Source organism: Mytilus californianus, unplaced genomic scaffold (assembly GCF_021869535.1).
Source record: "Mytilus californianus isolate M0D057914Y unplaced genomic scaffold, xbMytCali1.0.p SCAF_3, whole genome shotgun sequence".
NCBI lineage: Eukaryota > Metazoa > Mollusca > Bivalvia > Mytilida > Mytilidae > Mytilus > Mytilus californianus.
The window spans coordinates 25822894-25845433 of NW_026262679.1; the positions used below are offsets into that span (position 1 = coordinate 25822894).

A 22540-nucleotide genomic window follows, 5' to 3' on the forward strand; every position below is an offset into this window, starting at 1 on the left:
AAGTTAGACATATCTCTGTGTTAACAATTTATTAGAATATTGGGCAATAACGCAAAAAATTGGTAAAAATTGTCATTCAAGGGCAATAACTAATAAGGAGTATTCTGATGATTTTGATCATGTTGACTTATTTGTAGGTCTTGTCTTGCTGATCATTTTTGCTTTTTAAAGTTTCTCTCTATGTGATATAATTTTTCGAGATCATAGACATACATTTTTAAAAATGGTAAAATTCTTCATTTTGGAGCAATAACTCCTGTAAGAAGTCGTATGACAGTTTCGACATAATGGACAAAAGGTAGAGCTCAACTTTCCTAACATTTTTGCCTCACTTAGATTTTCTCTATTTATAGCGGTTTTCCGAAATAATAGGGAAAACTTCCATTTTACCCCTACTTTCTATTTCTAGCCATGTTGGCCATCTTGGGGCCAGGTGAGCTAAAAATCAGTGGAAAAGGACTCATCAGACCAGCAAGAGGCACCAAAAAAACAATTAAAACAAATTTGTTTTAATTCTATTCATTATTACTATTTTCTAGAACATTTTTTGTCAACTTATAATAATCAGTAGAATCCTTGAGGAGAATATACAAAACATTGAAGAGTTCAATTTCTCACTGTTTGCAGGGAGACCTTTTTTTACCACTAGATTTTCCTATCTCCTATTAAAAAAAAAAAGGAAAAGCCAGGTTGCTGTTTAACAGTTAAACCCTGATATATGTTCTTTTTCACCTTTGGCTGTAAAATGATAATCTTGGTTTTTGTCTCGCCTGTGACATAAGTCGCAGTATGTGAGACAAAGGTTACAATCCAGCATCAGCAGCTGCAGCATAAACTATTTTTATTTAGCTTTTATATTTCAGAGGGTAGAAGACCTAGAGGCTTTATACCTAATATACAGATGCTTTATGTTACGAAGTTTCTGTCTGTTGTATGTCCTTTGTCCTTGACCTTATTTTCACAGTTCAGCACCTGCTTGAAAATAAAGATAAGTTTTTTATAATGTTAATTTTTCACTTACTATGAGTGATAGGATAACTTTATTTGGTATATGGATTCCTTGCAAAGTTGACATGTCTGTCGATGTCCGGTCAATGATCAAGGTTAAAGTTACTTGATTAGGTCCGTTTCTCAGATACTGTAAGAGTAGGTCAACTATATTTGGTGTATGGAATGATTTGTAAGGTGTAGATGTCCGATGTCAGTTTTCATTTTACCTTGACCTCATTTTCATGGTTCATTGGTCAATGTTTTTTTTATACTATAAGCAATAGGTAATCTATATTTGATGCATGCATAATTGTAGGGTTTATATGTCTTTCTGGCAGGTATCATCTGTCCTTGGCCTCATTTACATTTTTCATTGTTCAATGCTTAATTTCAGTATTTAGGTCCTCTTTCAAGATACTATAAGCAATAGGTTAACTTTAATTGATGCATGGAATGATTGTAAAGTGTACATGTCTGTCTTGCAGGGTTCATCTGACCTTGACCTTTTTCATGGATCATTGATAATGTTAAGGTTATGAGATACTTGTAGTAAAACTTTATCTTTAGGACTATCAGCATGAAATCAAACATGGCTAGTAAAGCAAGCGAGACATTTCAGTATGTGCACTCTTGTTGAAATATATAACATAACATTGATTTTTTTACTGATACATTGAATTAAACACTTTGTTTCATATGATAGCCACAGACACTTAAAATAAATGGAACATTTCATGACATAAGAACATCACAGCCTTCCTTAAAATCTTTTGTGTAAAGTTTGATTTGCTATCCAGTATTTATGTTTCATCACCACTTGAATCTATACCATCATCATCATCTCCACCCAAAGCTTTCCAAAATGATACTGCTACCTAAAGATAAGAAAGATCATTTAAGTTTCCTTTAAGAAAATTCAACCAAAAAGTTTTGTGGAAATGAATCCATGCTTCCTAATATCGTGTTTAAATATCTAATGATTTTGTTGGAGCATGAACTATACTCTATTTTATATTAAACAGAAATGGAAGCCAAAAAATTGAAAGCATCATATGTCCCATATCCCATAAATGTATGTGTATCAATATAATCGATATAAGTGTCCACCTGTTCATATTTATTAACCATGTAATTTGATATAATATATCACTTTCATCATCATTTACACTTATCTCCATGTTATCTCATGTTTATTTGCAAACTGATGAACCAATCAAACGTAAGTAATATTCTAAAGTGACAGATGTTGATAATTGTGTCAGACGTGTCTTTTATAACACAGTTTCAAAAACTCTTAAATACATTTTGTAATATAAAGTCGCAGAGTTTTACATGCTGTTTAGATATATAGTTGCAGGACTTAAATTATCTCCTTCTTTATATCTATGACAGATTAATAACAAGTAGAAGATACATAAACAACTGTGTTAGAATAGGAATTAAAAAAAATCCAAATACAAGCTCAAGTGTGTGGACAAACAAGAAGAGACAGCAAAAGCCTATTTGCAATCTTTGGAAGAAAACATAGAGTTTGTCCAGAAAAATAACTATTACCAAAAGTTGGTTTCTTTTTTAGGGAAATTATTGCTGTTACAACCTTAACCTTTGACCTAGTTACCTCAAAATCAAAATAGGGGTCTTCTCCATCCATGGGGCATTATCATAAGGTAAAATTTGAGCTATATGATTCAAAAGGCATAATTCAGAAACAAACTAGATTTGCTTAATTTTATGGGTTTTTTTTTGTAAAAAATTTAAATCTAAACCAAATTGAATGCAAATGCATATCAGAATATTATTTTCTTTTATTTTTCTACCTTAGAACAATTAAAAAATTATTTTGAAAATTAATTTGTTTATCTCTACTTGCTTTAAATGCTTAATTTTTTCATTATATACATAATACAGATATCAACAAATGTTTAGAAGTTGCACATTTTGATACATACAACATGGATAAAGAATCAAGTAGCCTGAGAATTGATATAAAATTATGAATGAAACAAGAAGAGGGGTATGGCTTGGCTTGAAATGACAAAGTATAACACATTAATATTTCAATGGCTTATTATGCAATGGAAAAATAAAATTAAGTTTTAAATTATTTTTCAGTTAGTACTTCACCATGTGAACATATTTTGGAAACTGTTCCATTTAAAATATAAAGAAATGTCCCCTAACTACTTAAATTCAGCCGAAAAAAAGTTTGTACGCGTTATGACCTGAGATGTTCTTCTTCAATGCAGGTCATGATCTGCATTTTCATTTTCATAGGTTGACAGGTATGGGAATGGCAGAATGACAGACAAGGGTAAAACGATATGGCCCAGACCCAAGTCAGCAGGGCCATAAAAATTTGCAAATCTATTGATAGCTGCTGTGACCTTGGCCTTTTGACTAAGTGATCTCAAAATCAATATTGATTTTTTTGGTCCCATGTGACATTATCGAACCATTTTTTGGTAGATATAGTATTTATTGTTCAAATATTGATGCCCAGACAGCATTCATCATGTAATGATCTGAGTTTGACTTTAATATTAACTCTGCAGGTTTAGTAAAAAAAAACACCTTTTCATGGATACAGCCCCTAAATGATTATGAATTCACGAAACAGCAAATGTACACAAATCTTTACTGTTTGACTGATACATTTAAATACCTGTGATACAATACAAATTGTTCAAAGAAAAGACCTAACTAGATTTTTTTAAATATCTGAACATAATGAACATAACACAATGCTCACGACTGGGGAAGTAACAAAAAAAATCTTTAATTACCAATGTAGAATATATGTCTAGCCATTTCAAGAAAACGGTGCATTATTTTTCATTTGAAACAGTGGCAAAATTTGATAATAAATCAAATGGAAAGTTATTCATAAGATAAGGGCTAGAATAAAGTTTGTAAACCCTTAATATTATTCATATGCTATTAAAGTATCCTGCAATTATTTCTTAGTCCCACAACCATATTTTATCTTGGGAAGAAAGGAGAAAATAAAAAATTCCAAAGAAGATAAATGACTGACAACAAATGATTGCATTTTTATGGTAAGCGAAGGAGTTTAAAACATTTATTCAACAATTTGTTATAAAAAAGAAGCTTAATTTGATATTAACCTTATTTAACCTAATAGTATTTATAAATTTATTGTCTCATGCACTTGGTACAAAAAAAACAAAACTAACCTTCTCTGCATATGCTTTTCTTTGTTCAGGAGGTAAGGTATCTGCTTTCTCTGAAATACAACAGAATGATTAAACTTATTTAGCTTGGTAACAGTACCTGTGGTGTATAAATTAAAGACAATAGTTTTTGTTAATAATTTGCCAAAATGTAGTTTATATCATGTTATTATAAAAAGTATGGGTCACTGAGCACTTTTTTTCAAACTACAGTTTGTGCAAAATTGTCAGATTTTGAATAGGTTATACAAGGAAAAAATCAATTGTGTAATAGAAAGAAAACTTAAAAATAAAATTTTAAAATAAATTTTGAGAAGATAGCTCTTATAGTGTGGTTTAAGAAAATTAAAAGAAAAATTGAGAACACAACATGTTTTCTCGTTACATAACAAAATACTGTTGATTCATTAATTTTCTAGGGTACCAATTTCGTGGATTGAGAAAAACTAGCATTTTTGTGGATATTTGATTTCATGGTTTTGATAGTCTGCATACATTCCTATAGAAAATTTGTAATTACTGTAAATTCAGAAATTATTGCGTGCATTTATTATTGCGATTTTTAAAAAATGGAGAAAAATGCGAGATTAATTATTGCGATTTAAGGAAAATCTGCATACAGATATATGTATCAGATATCAAAATGCGAGTTCTTATTTTTGCGATACTCACCCAGTCGCATTATTCGCATTAATAAAAACCTCGCAATAATTTCTGAATTTACAGTAGTTGGACATTTAAATTTTTTGTTTCCCTGTCCCTACGAATTGCATGAAAATTGGTATCCAATGAATAATTATGAATCCACAGTAGGTCAATTTAAAATAAGATTATCTGAGTTATCTCCCCTTACAGGATTGAGTATAAAAAAATTGATCAACAAAAAGAAATGTTCTGTTTTGGTACAAAAAATTCAAAAGAATAAAATAAAAACACAAAACACAGTGTGTATATTATAAATAATTGTCACTTTATTTAAATGAAAGTCTAACAAATTAATTGCATTCTTTAGTAAAAATTTGCATATTTAAGTACAGATCTAGATCATACTTGCCAACCTCTGACAATGAGAAATCATGTCATGACATGACATGACATGTCAAAAGCGTGTGAAAACACGCAACGTAGATGCAGACTTTTTAATATGAACAATGTTCACATAATTTCACATTATACAAATTTGTTAATATAAAAAAACAATATTCTACTATAACCTTTATTGTATTCAACAGTGGTCTGTTTTGCTGCTTTTAAAGCAACACAACTAAGTACAAATTCAAAACAACTGCCAGTTTGGTTACATTTACTTGATAACAAGGCACACAATATATCATTGTCAAGTTCTGATCAGAATTCAGTGTGATTTTCTTTATAATTGAAAATGCTCTCTCACAGTCAGAATTTATATTTGCTGAACTAAAATAGCTTTATCAAGCTTTGAAAGAGTGTCATAACGTTTTTTCCCCATCTAAAATGTCATCTAATATCTCTGCCATTGCTCCCAACAAACTGTATATGTTGCTATTGCCTGGTCAAAACTAGGTAGTTCATCAGAAGACAGCTGGTACTATGAGAACTGATCCAACAGTTCCGTGATATTTCCATCCCCTATGGCCTGTGGAAATCTGTTGGCAAGATTTGAAATTGAAAAAGAAAAATATTTTATTATTTGATTACCATTAAACACGTTAAATGCTTAATCAAATAGCTACATTGTAGTTCTCCTCTCACATGTATTGTTATGATTGCAACATAGGGTGCACAATTCGTTACTCGTCCCTCGATCATTTAAACTCCAACTCCCAAATATAATTTATTAATCTTGAATCTTAGATGTACACATCGTTTTCACTTAACAATCGGCTCTTTAGACGACGGTACAGGTCCTGAAAGCGACCTCTTTCTGTGGACATTTCCCCTACGTGAATTTGAAAGAAAGAAAGTCACAAAATCGTAAAAACTAATCACAAACTACTTACCTTAAGTGGTTTTTGCTGTTCGTCCATATAGAAAAATAAACGATTACTTCGAAATTTTCGGTATTTATCGCCTAATAATGAAAAAAACCGAGAATCGTGATATCACTAACGTTCAAAAAATCAAAACAACGAAAAAGCGTGTACACGCCATGTGACAAAATCCTTGCGTGTAAACCGTTGAAAAAGCGTGTATTACACGCGAATATCATGTCAGTTGGCAACTATGATCTAGATACATGTATTATTTAAAATAATACATTGTAATGGATTACAGCTGATTAATGATTACAATTACAATTACCCCAAGTCTGATTATTTTCAGCTAATTTATGATAAATGTCTAAAAGGATTATAATTGAATGGATTACAAGTGTACATCATGTTGGGTTTATGTGCAAGTATATTATTATTTTGATAAAATGTTGCTTCAGTCCAGAATAAAGAAACAAACATTTTAACAAAATATTATATGAAAGCAAAATTTTTGTAACCTCCAAGCTTGCTCCCTGTATAAAAAAATTGCTTAGTAAAGTTTTATTTTGAAATAAATGTAATTTTTGTCTGGAATAAAGAAACAAACATGCGTAAACGACAATTTATCAAATTATTATCTGAATAGCAATTTGAATCCTTCCAGCTCCTTGTTATAACATTTTGTTGAGTAAAATTTAATTTCGAAAAAAAAAAATTTGTGTTTTGTCCAGAATTTAGTAAACAAAAATACTTCAACAGCAACTAATCTAAAGTTTATTTGAAAAGCAATCTGTGTCCTACTTGAGCTACCTTATTAAAAGTTTGTCAATAATTTTTTTAAATCAAAGGTGTGAAATTTAATGTCCCTGTCTTAAACAATATTACCTAAGGGCAATGTCCTGTACTTAATCTTTTTGATATTTAACCCCCAATAAACCTAATTATGACACGGTATGCCGCTATTCCCTTAAACAATTTTAACCAATCTAAAAAAGTAATTTCTCACTGGTATTCTTATTAAAGATTATATCATTTATTTAAACAAAATACATGTTTAATGTTACCACGTTTATGGCAAGTCAACACTTCACTAGAATTGCACAACATAAATCGAACAATAAACGTCCTTTTATTCTTTTTAGAATTCTTAAATTCATGGTTTGCTGTGACCAACGAAACCCTCAAAAATGTAGATACCATGAATAAAAATGAATCGACAGTATTCTTAGTAATTAAAATCATTTATATGTTTATGATCACCACATGCTCCTTCTTATTCTGATTGAGCTTTTTGTTATTTGTGTTTTCTTCTTCTGTTATTGATAACATGACTTATGTTTTATTCACCTTTCATAAAACTGAATTTGGCAAAAAGAGTCTCAAAAGATCCTCCTGGGTCATCATTCCCTACAGCATCAAACACTGCCATGTCATCATCTTGCAGAATCAAATCATCTGTAAAATATTGAATCAATTTGAAACCACTGCTGGAAATTGTTAGAAGTGCTTTTATTAAAATATGGGGAGAACATATTTACAAATTTGACACCTTTATGTGAGTTAAAACATATAAATATTGATCAGATTATAAATCAATACCTAAATATACAAAAAAAATCCAAGAATGATATGTAATAGATGCCCTGAAAGTTAGGAAACAACCAATGAAGTATAATTAAAATAAGAACCTATTCTGTCAGTCTTCGATTTGTTGTTATCTTTTTTATCATTTGTCTTTCCAGATGTCTGATTGTTCAATTCTGGGTCGTCTGATTCATTTAAACGTTTACAATCACCACATGCCCCTTCTGATCCTGATTCAGGCTTTTCATTGTTTGTTTTTTCTTCTTCCATAAGTTTTCTCATATACGGACTATGTATAGATGGGTTGTCTAAAAAAAAATCAAAACATACAATTAGCAATATTAAGATAAGTTAAACTTAATTTTTGTGTACAATTTTTACATAACATCAGGCATTTGATTTTGGAAAACTTAATAAGTTTTATAAACTTGTGTCTTGTCCCTTCTATATATTGAATAAAATAAAATATGTTAAAACTGGGTAAAGATGCGCAATTAATTTTAGGTAGGCAGTAATGGTAGTCTTTTCCTCAATTCCTCTGCTCAAACTTGGATATGTATGATGGCATGTTTGAAGCTGAGACATTTTCACATATGTGGTTACATTTTCCGGGTACGAAGTGAGATTCATTTTTCCGTAATTTAGCACACCCTGAAAAGCCTTTCATGATGCTGCTTTTCAAGGTAAAAAATCCCTTTTTTCACATAAAAAGTTCTTTGCATACATTTAATACTACTCCATAGTTTTTACACCTCTATTCTATGGTCCTCTGCTCTCCTAATCAGCACAAATGGTTAAGCTCAGTCACTTGTTAAAAACTGATACTTGTCCAATATCACTGCACAGAGACTTTTTGTTAATGCACTACTTTTGAGTTTTTATCATGTTGAGGTGCATTAGTGATATTGATCCAACTAAGTTGATGTTGAACATTTTAATAAGCTTTTTGTTTTTGCTTTTATTTGTTTGGATTGTTGATATTCTATGCTGGCTCCATGATATAAGTAAAAGGAGCTGTTGGGTAACACAATATCTTTTTATAATTTACTATTTAGGTATCCAAATGATACCTCCCATAAAAATTAACACTGGTAATATATGTAACACTAAGAAACGTGTACAATCCCCCAAACCTGTCCATATGATGGCACTGAACTCCCAAACAAACAACTTACCAAATAGACAATTCAGAAGCATGAAGTAAAGTTATCAAACAAGAATATTGCTCAGAACTCAAGTTTGTTCCTAAAGAGAAATGGAAATACTTGCTCTAAAGAATTTGGATTTACAAAGTTTTTTGGTGTAATAAAACACTTAGATTAATGGCTGGTTATAAAGATAAAAGCAATTTTTTTGTCCTTTGATACCAACAACAAAAGCACTCAGCTTCGACATGAGCAATTGCTCATATCTCAGGGACAATCAATTTAAAATATCTTTCATAACCAGTCAAAAAGTATATATTATTTGATAGATCAAAACAGTTTTTGAGCTGTACACTTCAAATTTACTATTCTGTGGAAACAAAAGAAACTGTTACCCTTCATTTCCAGGTTAGACCATGTGTGAGCATGTAGAGCTTGAATAATTCTTCTGATTCCTGTGGTTTCCTCAAAGTCATCTGTAAAAAGTAATAAAACAATGCAAATCAGATGTATATTTAAAAAAAACAATTCAAATAATGGCAAGAAAAATACTAGTTGCCTCAGTGAAACTGTGTTGATTTACAATAAGAAGAAGAATATGTGTCATAGGACAACTAGTCCCACATTTCCATGTTCTGTGAACAGTTTAATTTGGATTAAAACCATAATTAGCATATGATTTAATAAGTGCACACATAATGAACATGTGTATTAAGTTACAAGTTTATTTGACCACAACTTCATGGTAATCTACCTTAATAAAAAAATTTAACCTAAAAATGTACTGGTTTCACACTATCACATATCTTTGTTCAGTGAACCATGAAATCATGGTCAAAACTGTAATTAGGTATATAATTTAAAAAAAATAACATTTTATAATGAACCTGTGTAATAAGTTTCAAGTTGAAAGGGGAGATAAAAGGTTACCAAGGGTGATTTATAAGGAAAACTCTGATCAAACAAAATTTTGTACTCAGCAAATTATACCTCCTCTTTTGTATTTAAGAAATAATTCATGGTTACTTGAATTTATACTAACTTTACCACGGGTTAGCCTTTTATGATAAATATTTTATCATGAGCAATAGCGGGAGGTAAAATAGTTGCATAAAGGGCCTGTCAACTTGAAGTAATATCAGTATAAATTCAAGCCCCATGAAATATTTCTATTCCAATAGGACTAATACAGCAATTTTTTTGCATCAAAGCGCTCCAGGTGGAGACATATATTTAATTTTTGCTGTTTCCGTAATTAATCACACTATTAATATTGATGTAAAAGACAATGAAAACAGAATTAGTGACATGCTTAAACGATTTACAATATAAACATACTAAGACAGGTTTGGAGGAAGTTTTATCTTACTTTTATTTAAAAAATTGGCTTTCAACAAATTTTTTAAATGTTTGTTTATGTTTCCTAGTTTTGATGATTTTCGGTTTCTCATTCAGACATTTTTCCATTGAATGCTTATATTCTTACATAATTGTTCAATAACATCATTTACACAGATTGACCTTGGGTAACTCATTCATAATAAGCATATGACGTGGGAGAATGGTGGGAACAGCCTAAACAAATGATGATGTTTCTGATCAGATGACATACAATATACCGGGGTATTCATATTTTACCACAGTAGTGTACTCAAAGATTTTGAAGGACGTCATATTAGAATGGCATTTTTAAAGTGCAAAAAGATTTCAACTGTTTCATTTGTTATTGGTCCAAAGATAAAATATAAGAGCTGAAAACTGAAATTATATAAACAGATTTAATTGTAGGAAATAATCCTATGAATTATGAACTATACGTATTTGAGAAGTACTAGACTAGAGACAGGTAATGAAGAACAAATTCTGATATCAAACTTCTATCTCTGTAAAGTCTCATTGTCCTTAAAAAGTGATGTTTTTGGTCAACTGGCATATCAGAAACTGCAGTCCATTTTTTTTTAAGAACTACTATGTTAAACTTTGAAAGACTACTTCAAATTAATGAAGGCACTCTGGAGGTATAACAAACTTCTATCCTTTTTGCATTGCATACCTTATTTAAAAAGTGTACAATAATATTTGCTTTGAAATATTTGACTCTTGAAAATGTTTGTTTCATGAAATTTTCATTTCACAGGTCATTTGTTGGTATGTAAAAAAAAATTATATATAACAATAATCTGTATATATTGATACTGAATTAACTCTTTTTATGTTATTTACCTTCATATTCATCATCATCATCCGATTTCAATGGAGACAATTCTACAAGTTCAAATTCATTCTTAATGCACCATTCCTGAACAGTGTTTCTCTTGACAACTGAAACAAAATAAACAGGACTTACTGCAAGTGTCTCCTCCTCAATGAGAAATACGAAGAAAAGGTGTTAAATGGGTAATACATTGTCATATATTGTCATTATCTTTTAATTTTATCTTTCATTTAATGTTTTGAATACTTATGCATATGATGACTACTAAAACATAAGTGACCAATGTATCAAAAAGGCAAAACAAAATATGTAGTTATGTAACCTGCATCTCTAACTACCTTAATTGTTCATCACTAACCCAAGCCAGCTGAAAAATTGTCATTTTCAGTCTATTTTTCAATTTTGATATGACCTTGAGAGGTGAACATTGACCAAAGGGCCTGAAAGGGGTTAATATGCATGTTCAAAACTTTATTACTATCTGTTCTGTTAACTACTTAAAGGTAACATAAACTTCAATACATCAGATATGTAAATAGTATTTAGAAGTAAACAAAGAAAATTAACTGTTGTCTAACCTGTCTCATTGCAACATGTTTCACAAACCAATATTTGTATAGGAGGTGACAATTCATTTAAATATGGCAACCATGACTTGGCCTTGTCAAAACTAGATTCCTAAAAAATAAAAAATATATATGGCAATACTATTGCATTAATCTTGTAAACATATCATTATGTTGGATATTCATAAATTCTTATCGTCTTTAATATGCAGTATTTTTTCAGATTTATTTTCAACTTTACAATGGACATGTAGATACTAATGATTCACATTTACACTATAGCCATGATCAGGACTGGTGTAACGTAATACCAATGTTTAAAAAATAAAGGCAATTGACCCTAAGCTAGCAGTATCATAAAATAATGGTGATTTTTAATTACTTACCAGTAAATATTTTTCAGCTATTTCTTATCAATTGGCCTTTTCCTAGTTAATTCTTACATCCTGAGCAATTATTGATTTATAAGGAGAGGTAATGTTTTTACCTATGTGTTGTGTTAACTTTTTAAGTTTTGAATTATATTTGCAAATTTCAAAACTAAAAATCATCATTATAAAAAGAAAAGAAGTGTTACAGATATTTTCTGTGGAGCAACATGCAAAAAAAATCATTTATAATAACTTGCTGTAAAATTTTATTCTCACCTGATTTGGATTAAAATATATAATAACAGCTTGAACTAACTCTGCAAATTCAGTGTTACCAATGGTACGTTCTGAGGTGTGACAGAGCTCAATGTCTGCTGTGTAATATTTTGTATCAATGTGCCAATTATAGTGCCATATATTTTCCAAGTCATTTACTCCACCTTCTAACTCATTTTGGTTTTTTATTCCTGAAATAAGATTAACAATAGAATAACCGATGCACTCAATCTAAAAAGAAAACATGGAACAGGACTACTTAATATCCTTTATATCATTAACTTTCATCATACAAATTAATACATGTACACAATATATGTAAGCAAAACAAACCTTAAATTCATAGCAAACATGATATCAAATATGACCAAGGGTTTTAATAGAGTTACATTTCTATACCTGGTATTAATCTTGTGAATCACAAAATAATGGTTCAAACACTGATCACTATTTCATGGTGAAGTACCTTAAACCAAAATTCTAATCTAATATAGCATAAAAGAAAGGGATGGACATACAAACCAGAAAACAGAATTGCCACCTACAAAAAAAATATGATTTTTTTGTAGATGATGTTAAGTGCCAATAAAATGCTCCGCTGGGGCGCAGCTTGATACAACCGCAGAGGTCGAACCCTGAACAGTTGGGGCAAGTATGGACACAACATTCAAGCTTGATACATAACTGAATTTGGATTGTAATTAAATATTTGACGCAGCATAGGTTTCTCACACAGAATGAAAGTGGTCTAAGAACTTAAAAAATTTTAATTTACCTATTCAAACCATATCATTATTATTTGCTTTTATATATAAATCAGAAATAACCAATTTAAAATGGACAATTCTAAAGAAAAAAAAGGGAAAAAAAATCCCCCCCCAATTTTTTGAACCCCCTTATGATTCAGCACCCCAAAACTCAATCCCAGCTTTCCCTTTGTGGTATGGTACCTTGCAGTACAATTTCAGAGAGATCCATACACTTGAACACAAGTTATTGTCTGGAAACTAGAAAAATGCTTGTTTTTTGGCCCCTTTTTGGCCCCAAATTCCTAAACATTTAGGGCAATTACCCCCAAACTCAAACTCAGCTTTCCCTTTGTGATATGGAACCTTGCAGTACAATTTCATAAAGATCCATACACTTACACACAAGTTATTGTCCTGAAACTAGAAAAATGCTTGTTTTTTTGCCCTTTTATGGCCCCTAATTACTAAAATTTTGAGGCAATTACCCCCAAAATCAATCCCAGACTTCCCTTTGTGGTATAGTACCTTGCACTACAATTTCAGAGAGATCCATACATTTGAACACAAGTTATTGTCTGGAAACTAGAAAAATGCTTATTTTTTGCCCCTTTTTGGCCCCTTATTCCTAAACTTTTTGGGCAATTACCCCCAAACTCAATTCCAGCTTTCCCTTTGTGATATGGAACCTTGTAGTACAATTTCATAAAGATACATACACTTACACAAAAGTTATTGTCATGAAACTAGAAAAATGTTTGTATTTTGCCCCATTTTGGCCCCTAATTCCTAAAATTTGGAGGCAATTACCCCCAAAATCAATACCAGCATTCCCTTTGTGATATGGAACCTTGTGATACAATGTCAGAGAGATCCATACACTTACACACAAGTTATTGTTATGAAACTAGGAAAATGCTTGTTTTTTGCCCCTTTTTTGCCCCTAATTCCTAAAGTTTGGAGGCAATTACCCCCAAAATCAATCCCAGTATTCCCTTTGTGATATGGAACCTTGTGGTACAATGTCAGAGAGATCCATACACTTACACACAAGTTATGTCTGGAAGTTACAAAAATGCTTATTTTTGGCCCCTTTTTGGCCCCTTATTCCTTAACTGTGGGTACCATAACCCCCAATATCAATCCCCACCTTCCTTTTGTGGTATTGAACCTTATGGTAAAATTTCATTGAGATCCATTCACTTAAACTCAAGTATGAGTGCGAAAACTAATGTGTCTTCGGACGACGACTTTTCTCTGACTTTTTTCCGGTTTAGAAAATACTCAGATTTCACCTTGAACTCTTTACGCTTATCAAATTTGACGGAAAAGCAATAATCAGCTGCTTGCATTTGGATCGCAATCATCAACAATGGACTATTAATGTCATTATGAAGGTGTTAATTGTATTGTTAAAATAAAATGTGTGGTAAAATAGTGATAGATGTCAACCAAAAGATTGTTTTACATCTTTGATAAAACTAATTGTTTTGAAATTTGTACTTCACAATCATTTCAGCGGTGTACCTGTTTTAAGAATACAGTTTTTTACATCCCATTAAACAATGGTCTAGAAAAGAAAACTGTTGTTTTGAAGAAAGGGTCCAACAGTAAGAATATCTGACTTTTTCTTTGTCCTTCAACAGGAAGTATCAAATAAACTGATTGAAGATAAATCCTGTGTTCAGAGAAGTCAAATTTTACACTATTATTTAAAAAGTACTATAAGGAATTTTGTTCTAATATTACAAAAAATGTTATAAAATAGATATATGCAGAATCATAATAAATGAGACAACAATGTTGCAAACTGATTTTTTTGTTAGCAAGAAGGGAAACTAGTTCTTAACAAAAATATATTTTATCATAGTTGTCAAAAAAAAATTGGAAGTGGCGAAAAAATATTGTTTTGGCGAAAGAGGTGGTAAAAAAATGTTCAACCCAATTTTACTTTCGTTATCAGATATACAAATTTGCAAGAAATCATAATTATACGACTTTTACCAGTCAGGGGAACTACTTAAACAAGTGATTTCATTATCACCTATTTCAGTGATTTGATAAATTCAGTTATCACCTATTTAAGTGATTTTGGTGTTTCCTTTGATCTTCAAATGCTAACTTCACTGATTTTTCCATATTTTGACAAACTTTTCTATAATTTTCCTACATAGAACTAATTATCCCTTTCTTATGTATATTAATTTCACCAGTGCCCTGGGACAGTAAGTTAGTGTGCTAAAGCTTTTAAAAGTACCCTTGGGAATTTTTCTATAATCAAATATTCATTAACTACTCTTACTATCAGACAAAGGTCAACAAAATTAGGTAACCTGATTGGTTTTCTTTAGAGTTATAATGATCTACTTCAAGGTTATGTCCTGATCTACAAATTATTCCAGTTTTTGCATATTTTAAATAAACTGTAAAAACTGACAGTCTATTCAAGCAAAAGACAATTTCTGCATGTACATAGTTGTTTTTTCAATGGAATTCTTGTCTTTTTACCAATAAAAAAGGCAAGCTTGTGGGAAAAATATCAAGAAAATGTTATAAACACTTGTTGAAGTGATTACATTTTAACTTCTCAAATTACTAGTTTCAGTGATTTTAAAAAGTCAGTGTCTACTTTTGTGAAAATTTTTAATATTTCACAGCCAAAATCACTTGAAGAAGTGATTCTGAAATCACTTGTTTAAGTAGTACCCCTGACTGTTTACTGAAAATTATAATTAAAAGTAAAACAAACGTACGATGCAGTCAAGTAACTCCGCCCATATAAGGCTTTTATCTCATGTACTTCTGCTTAATTATATACAAATTGTATCAAATTTAATATAAATCGATTCACTGACAAATCAATTTTGAGTGGTTTATCTCATTTCTCAAAAAATATTTGACATAAATTTTAAAATCAACAAAACAGTGGGTCATCTATGTTTTTATCGAAAATGTGTTTGTCCGGCAAATCCGCCCATGCACAGTAAATATGTATAGAGGGCCAGTTTATCACATATTTATGAAAGGAAAAGGTGATCTATTAATAGATCACTTATAAAGGGATTCCAGATAATCCAAAAAAAAAAAAAAATTTCAAGTCAGAAATGTTTTGTAAGCAATAATATGATAATCTTTAGCTTCAGGAACTGTATTATATATATCACTAGATATATTCGTAATAAAGGATTTTTCTTTAAAATTTGACATGCAATGATGTTAAGTACAGTTCCTATGAATAAAATAGCAGACGAAATATTCATGGAATTGACAATTACGGATGTAAATGGGAGTGGGCGGGTTTACCGGACGTGCGGAATTACCGGACACTGCTGTCATGACTGTATACAAAATCCACTTGTTAACTACCAATAACCATTGAAAGCTCATCAAGTAGCACCTGTCTCATATGAAATTGAATGACAAAAATTCTGTTGTGATAACACCTGGGGCTATTATACTAGTATAAAACTATAATAGTCCCAGGATACACCCCCTTTTTTAACACTTGATAATTATTTTCCTCCCTGTTCATCAGATCCGTGTTATGCTTTCATTGAATGTATACTTATGATATCTTATTGTGTTTTAAGTTTCTTTTTGTGCATATTTACTCTTTATAAATTCTTCAGAAGGAAAGCTATCACAACATGATGTAAATAATGCACATGGATTTGTCATTTCAGTTACCGGAAGTGTGAACTACGTCACTACTTCGGGTGTTTAAATAGTTGCTGAGGAACACATATGGCCGCATCCTGCGAACGTATAGATTCTGTTTTGTTTTGATGCTATCGCAAATTAAGAAATAGCAATTTTAAGGGAATAAAAAAGAACAATTAAATAATAATGATGGACGTTGAACCGCGACCAGAAGAAGTTGGTCAAATATTGTTGAAGGTAAATAAATTAAAGTGACGTTTCACCTGTACCCTGTTGTCAAACGGTAGCTCTTATAACAGTAGAGGGTGATTTTCTATCCATAGACATAGGCATGAATATTTTATTCAAAGTTGGTGCAAATAAATACAAGTAATATAAGCACTGTAGAGCTCTGAACTAAGACAAGTTCAACATTTCCGCTCTAGAATAACTCTGCATGTAGCTATAGACGACACTCAAATTCATGCATTTTCCCGTACATTTCCTACATCATTATGCTTTTGTTATAACATCACAGTAAGAAGTGCTGAGAATCGCTTGTTCAATGACGTAATATACGCTAATTGACCTTGGGTCAAACGGTGTAACTCATTCATAAAAAACAACTGGAGTGTGTATTAGTAAATTAGTATGCTGATGATGCACACTTTGTATGATGCACTGTCAATGTAACAGTTTACGTCAGAACATCAAGTTTATTTCAATAGTACGAATATGTATTGACATGACACCCAAATGATTACCATGAACGTCTTTTGTTACTAACTCTGAAGGGATAAAAATCGGGATAAGAAAAAAATGTCAGGCTGGCTCAAATATTTTTTGGAAGCCATGCCAGTAACCCTGGCACAGAATTTGATTGAATTTATTTTAGGCACTATTGGCTAAATAGTGGTCAATCCCACTTTATGGAATGTGAATTTCAATAATTAAATTCACAGACTTCTGTCATCTGAATTTCAATTAGAAGTATTCACTACAGCTAAAATGCAACAAAATTAACTAAAAACATAACATATCTGTTTATTTACAACCAGACAAAAAAGAAATTGGTGAACTTCTGGTAGGGACGTGTATAATACCGGATTCTAACTCGGTGAACACACAATTTTTTTCAGGATTTTTACAATCCCCCCAAAAAAAAGTGGCCAACCTACAGACCCATCCAGTTACAAATGTACATCCTTTTTTTCAGGATGTAACTGGATTCACACATATACTTTTATTTGGCTTAATAAGACTTGACATGTAAATGTATGGGACTGCTGAAGTAAATTAACTCTTGTATTTTCACAGGATATTCTCATAATTTTAAAGGACAGTACCAAGCTTGTATTTGTTTGGTGTTCACAACTTAGTTTCTAGTGCCCTTGTTGAAGTTTGTACCTACAAACAGAAATACATTTCTTTACTCACTTTTTTAATTATATCACTGAATGAATTGTTTGGGAATAAGCTTTTATGATTTAGTGCATGGTCAAGGCCAATAGGTCATGAGATAGTGTATGCTAATTGATGATGCCTAATTGAAACCAACTATTCATTTATCTCATAAGCATTTATACCAGATCCTCTTATTTTTATATTAATAAATTCTGTACTGCAGAAGTTTCCATATGCCTAAACAACATAATTTCAGATGGATTTAATTTTTTTAAGGGTTACTTCATGTAACTAATGTTAAGGAAAGGTTTTAAATATGAGATTGATTAAGGTAAGCTAGCCTCAAGATTACTTGGATATTATTATTTTTCATAAAATTTACATCTATAAGCCAACTACATCAGGAAACATACATTTTGTACTTCACTTGCAATGTGGAACAAGCTTGTAAATTGAATAAAGAATTTCACAGCAGCAACTGAAATGCATGTACAGGAGGTATTAGTCCCGCTATGCAGAAAGCTCTAGTTGTTATTAAATTTGTCATTAATTGGTTGCTGTCTCATTGCTGTATACTGAGGACCTGCACATTTCCTTTTATTCAAAATTACATATATATTGAATTTTCCAACAAATCATTCAAATGTTTTCTAGATTTCAAAATTACATTGATATAGTTAGAGATAATAAAGATTTGCAAAGTACATGATACTTGCAGATTATGATCAAAAGGTTTTGATATATGAACTGATCTTTCATTTGATAACATATATATAGAATTACTTTAGCTGAAATGGAAACCTTTCACGATTTAACAGGATAAATTTCATTGTTTATAGTCAGTTCAATCGATCAGTGAGTGCATTCATTATTGTAAATTACTGGGCAACCTATTGAGGTTTTTATAAGGGATATTAATTTGGGGGAAAATGTATATTTTGTTTTTTATTCAAAAGGCCTAAATATTTGATAGCTATATTTATCTTTTTATGGAAAAAAATATTTCTTCTTCCTAAATATCATTTATAATAAATCATATTTATATCATAAACAAAATTAACCCTGATGTGATCCCCAAATAGAAAATAAAGTTTTCTAGTGTTTGTGTCATAAATTTCCAAACACAATAATTAAGATAAGCAGTTATACATTCAAAATATTGGTTAATGCTGTATTTCATTAATTTATGGATTAAATTACCAAATTTGTGTGCCTAAGAAGTTTCAAAAATCTTTTATTTCAAAAATGTCGGATGTTAGTGCTGAAATATTTAATTTTCTAAAGAAACATGAAACATCTACTCCCGAGACCAAACCTACTGTTAAAAAGTCACTACAACCAGGCAAAAGGAGATCACCATCTAATGAAAAGCGAAAAAGTTCTCTTTCTGGTTCACTTAAAGATTTGCCTGTCAGTGTCAAAGAATCTGATGAAACTGACTCTAAGGAATCAAACACCGAGCCATTGGCAAAGAAACATCCGTCAATGTTTGATAATGAGTTAATTGCCTCTTTAAGTAAAGAACCTTTGGTTTATACACACCGTGTGCAATCATTCAAGCCTATGTTTTATGAGGAAACACTTGATGATAATAAGATTTACAGTCATCAGAGGGAAATGCATGAAATATTAAAAAATGTAAGTTAATTTGATTGGAATACATTAATTATCTATTGCTGGTATTTGAAATTTTAGTTTACATCCATAAATAAAGATGGGATTTGTATTATTTTTGTTATATAAATATTTAAGCTTTTTATTAATGTGGATAACAAAATTTTAACTGGAAATTTCTAAGAGTCAGCACAACATTTTAAATGATTTTTATTTGATTTTTAATTCACAGGAAATCCAATGATAATAATAAAGATAATTCCATCTTTATACATCTTTATTATTATCATTGCATTTCCTGTCAATTAAAAATCAAATAAAAATCATTTAAAATTCCATCTTTATACAATATATATACTTTTTTTTACCAGCTGACCTTGTGGTATTACATTGTACATTAAAAATATGCCTGGAAAAATCTTTCATGAATATAACATGATATATCATGTAAGCATTCATTATTTTTAAAATTGAACCTCAAGACTCATTGTTTTCTTTTGAATTCTGAGTCTGTATTCTGGTATTGAAATTCATTTTGTATTTATAAATTCAAACAGTTTTCCCCGTAATATAAAGCTCCAGAAGTTATCTGTTGAGAAAGCTATTTCAGAAAGCAAACAAATGTGTTATTCATTTGTAAATGAGGTTTTGTCAGTGAAGCCATAGAGTGTTAATGAACAAGTACTCAAATTTTTATAATTGCATTCAGATTTATGTTCACATTTTGTGAATTTAAATGAACAACATAAAAGGTATTCAGGAGTAAGAATTTTTGTATTTAATATTTAAATAGATGCATGGTATTAAAATTAATAAGTTTTTTTTTTTTCTCTGGTTAAACCTGGAATTTAATTTAATATGAAATGGATGTGATTTTATATACATGTACATCACTGTTTCAAAAAACGCATTTGGTGTAGATAAACTTTTCTGTAGGCATACACAAAAAGAGATTAATTGATTGTTTGGTGCTTAACGCCACCTTAGCACATACATAAAAAGACTGCTTTTGGTTGATAGCGTTGGTAACAATGGAAATCTTATATATATTTACAAATAAAGCTATGTTATTATACTCTGCTTCCCGTACAGACAGAAGAAAAAACTGAGGGCAACAAACTAAACACTAATTACATTAACACCTTCTGGTATTGCTAGCAAGAGGTACATTAATGTATATGTGTCTCCATTTAATAAATGAATTTTGCCAGTATTTCATTTTCACTTATATAATTTAATTTTGGATTTAACACGTCTTCTAATTGGTTGAAAGTGTTTTGTCTATCAGCTTATAGACATAATTTTGTCATGTGACCGTGACATCATCAATGTTTTTATCATGATTTACTCCTTTTTAGAATTAAATTATAAGTAATGGCTGTAATTTTTTTTTTGTCTATTTGAAATAACCTAAAAAATGTGGTGCACACGTTTGAATAACCGTTACACGTGTTATTCAGTGTGCACCACATTTTTGATGTTATTTCTTCATAGACTGAAAAAATATGACAGTCATTCCTTAAATATTTTTATTTATTTTTTAAAAGAGTACACAACATGTTGTTAGAAGTTAAAAACACCCAATATATCCAGAAAACTTTATTATTGATCTGCATATGATTAGTTAAGTGGTAGATAAATATGTTAAATGGACTAAGAGTTGAAGTTTAATACAGAATTAAGTAAAAAAAAAATAATAATAGCAATTGTCAATATTGAATTGGCATATATAATATGTAATATCAATAGTTGGTTATTGTTACATGTATACTGCGAAGGAAATAGATTGACCTTCCATTTAACTGTTTACTTGTGACTTGCTTCAATATCAACAAAGGCTCTTAAGGTTGACTGGGTTCTACTTGAATTAAAAGAATTATGCAGAATTTAACTTTTCTTATTACAATGCCAACAACTGTGACAGAGTGTTTACTGTGATCTGTGTAGCTTGTTTAGATTTTATAATTTCATACTAAACATGAAAAAAGATATTTGTTTTGAACCAAACCTTTCACATTGTTTAAAACAACAGCAAAAAAACAGACATAACAAGAAAACAAAAAATTATTGTACATGCATACATGTATTTGTTTCCGCAATATCAACAATAAAGTAACATTTTGTTGAAAAAATATATAAAGATTTTTCCACTTACCTACCCAACTGTGGACCATTAAGGAACAGGAAACAAATGTATTTTTATGTTTGGCCTTAACTTAAATGGTGGTAAATCTGTCCTTTCTGCTGTTTCAGCATGTTATGATAGGCATATTAGCAGAAAAAATCATTTGTAAATGAATTGTAATCTTTGAATTCAAAGCACCACCTATTGTAAGAAAATTCATATTCTGCACTGTTTTTCTGTGTGAAAAATTTGGGGCAATTTATATATTGAAAAGGCAAAAAAGTGCAACGGTATTGATCAGTCATCACAAGTTATAAAATAACCTTGTTTTTTTGGACTTGTGGGATTTTGATAATTTTTTTTTTAAATTGACAATTAGAAGCTAGTCTGGTGATAACTCAAGTTTTCTTTAACTGATCTTTAAGAAATACTGGGATGATAAATTAATTGACTACAAGCTCCCCTCTATCATTTTGATGATTTACCAAATTGTCATTTAAGAGTTATGGGATATTATTTGTCAAAATATTGGCAATTTTTTAAACACAAAAATGTTTTGCACAAAGTCCACTTTTTTGTTATCCCATTTATTTAATTACAATCTAAAAACCAATAAAAAAAAATTACTCCTTTTCTATTTTGACAATTTTCAGATTTTTTGTTCTGGATTTATGGGACTTTTATAGTCAAAAGAAATGGGATGGGCCATCATGGCTTTATGA

At 30.4% G+C, this 22540-nt stretch overlaps 2 protein-coding genes across 9 annotated transcripts in view; one reads left to right on the forward strand and one right to left on the reverse strand.

Moving 5' to 3' along the window:
* Window positions 1–1603: 1603 nt before the first annotated feature.
* Window positions 1604–16730, reverse strand: LOC127734219 (alpha- and gamma-adaptin-binding protein p34-like). The gene is made up of 9 exons (XM_052243976.1): window positions 16648–16730; window positions 12291–12481; window positions 11656–11755; window positions 11086–11184; window positions 9258–9338; window positions 7822–8025; window positions 7481–7588; window positions 4185–4234; window positions 1604–1865 (listed from the first exon to the last, which is right to left on the reverse strand). The coding sequence occupies exons 1-9, from the start codon at window positions 16712–16714 to the stop codon at window positions 1791–1793; spliced, it is 975 nt and encodes a 324-aa protein (XP_052099936.1). The 5' UTR covers window positions 16715–16730; the 3' UTR covers window positions 1604–1790.
* Window positions 16731–16767: 37 nt separating this feature from the next.
* The window catches only part of LOC127734220 (IQ domain-containing protein H-like), a 36863-nt gene continuing 31090 nt past the window's right edge, over window positions 16768–22540 (forward strand). For 6 of the 8 annotated variants that reach the window (XM_052243977.1, XM_052243981.1, XM_052243979.1 and 3 more), the window contains exon 1: window positions 19210–19717. In XM_052243977.1, the coding sequence (XP_052099937.1) occupies window positions 19325–19717 (393 nt within the window). In that variant the 5' untranslated portion in view covers window positions 19210–19324. Of the gene's footprint in view, window positions 16934–19209; window positions 19718–22540 lie in introns of those variants that run through there. The other 2 variants (XM_052243983.1, XM_052243984.1) reach the window with 1 other exon arrangement.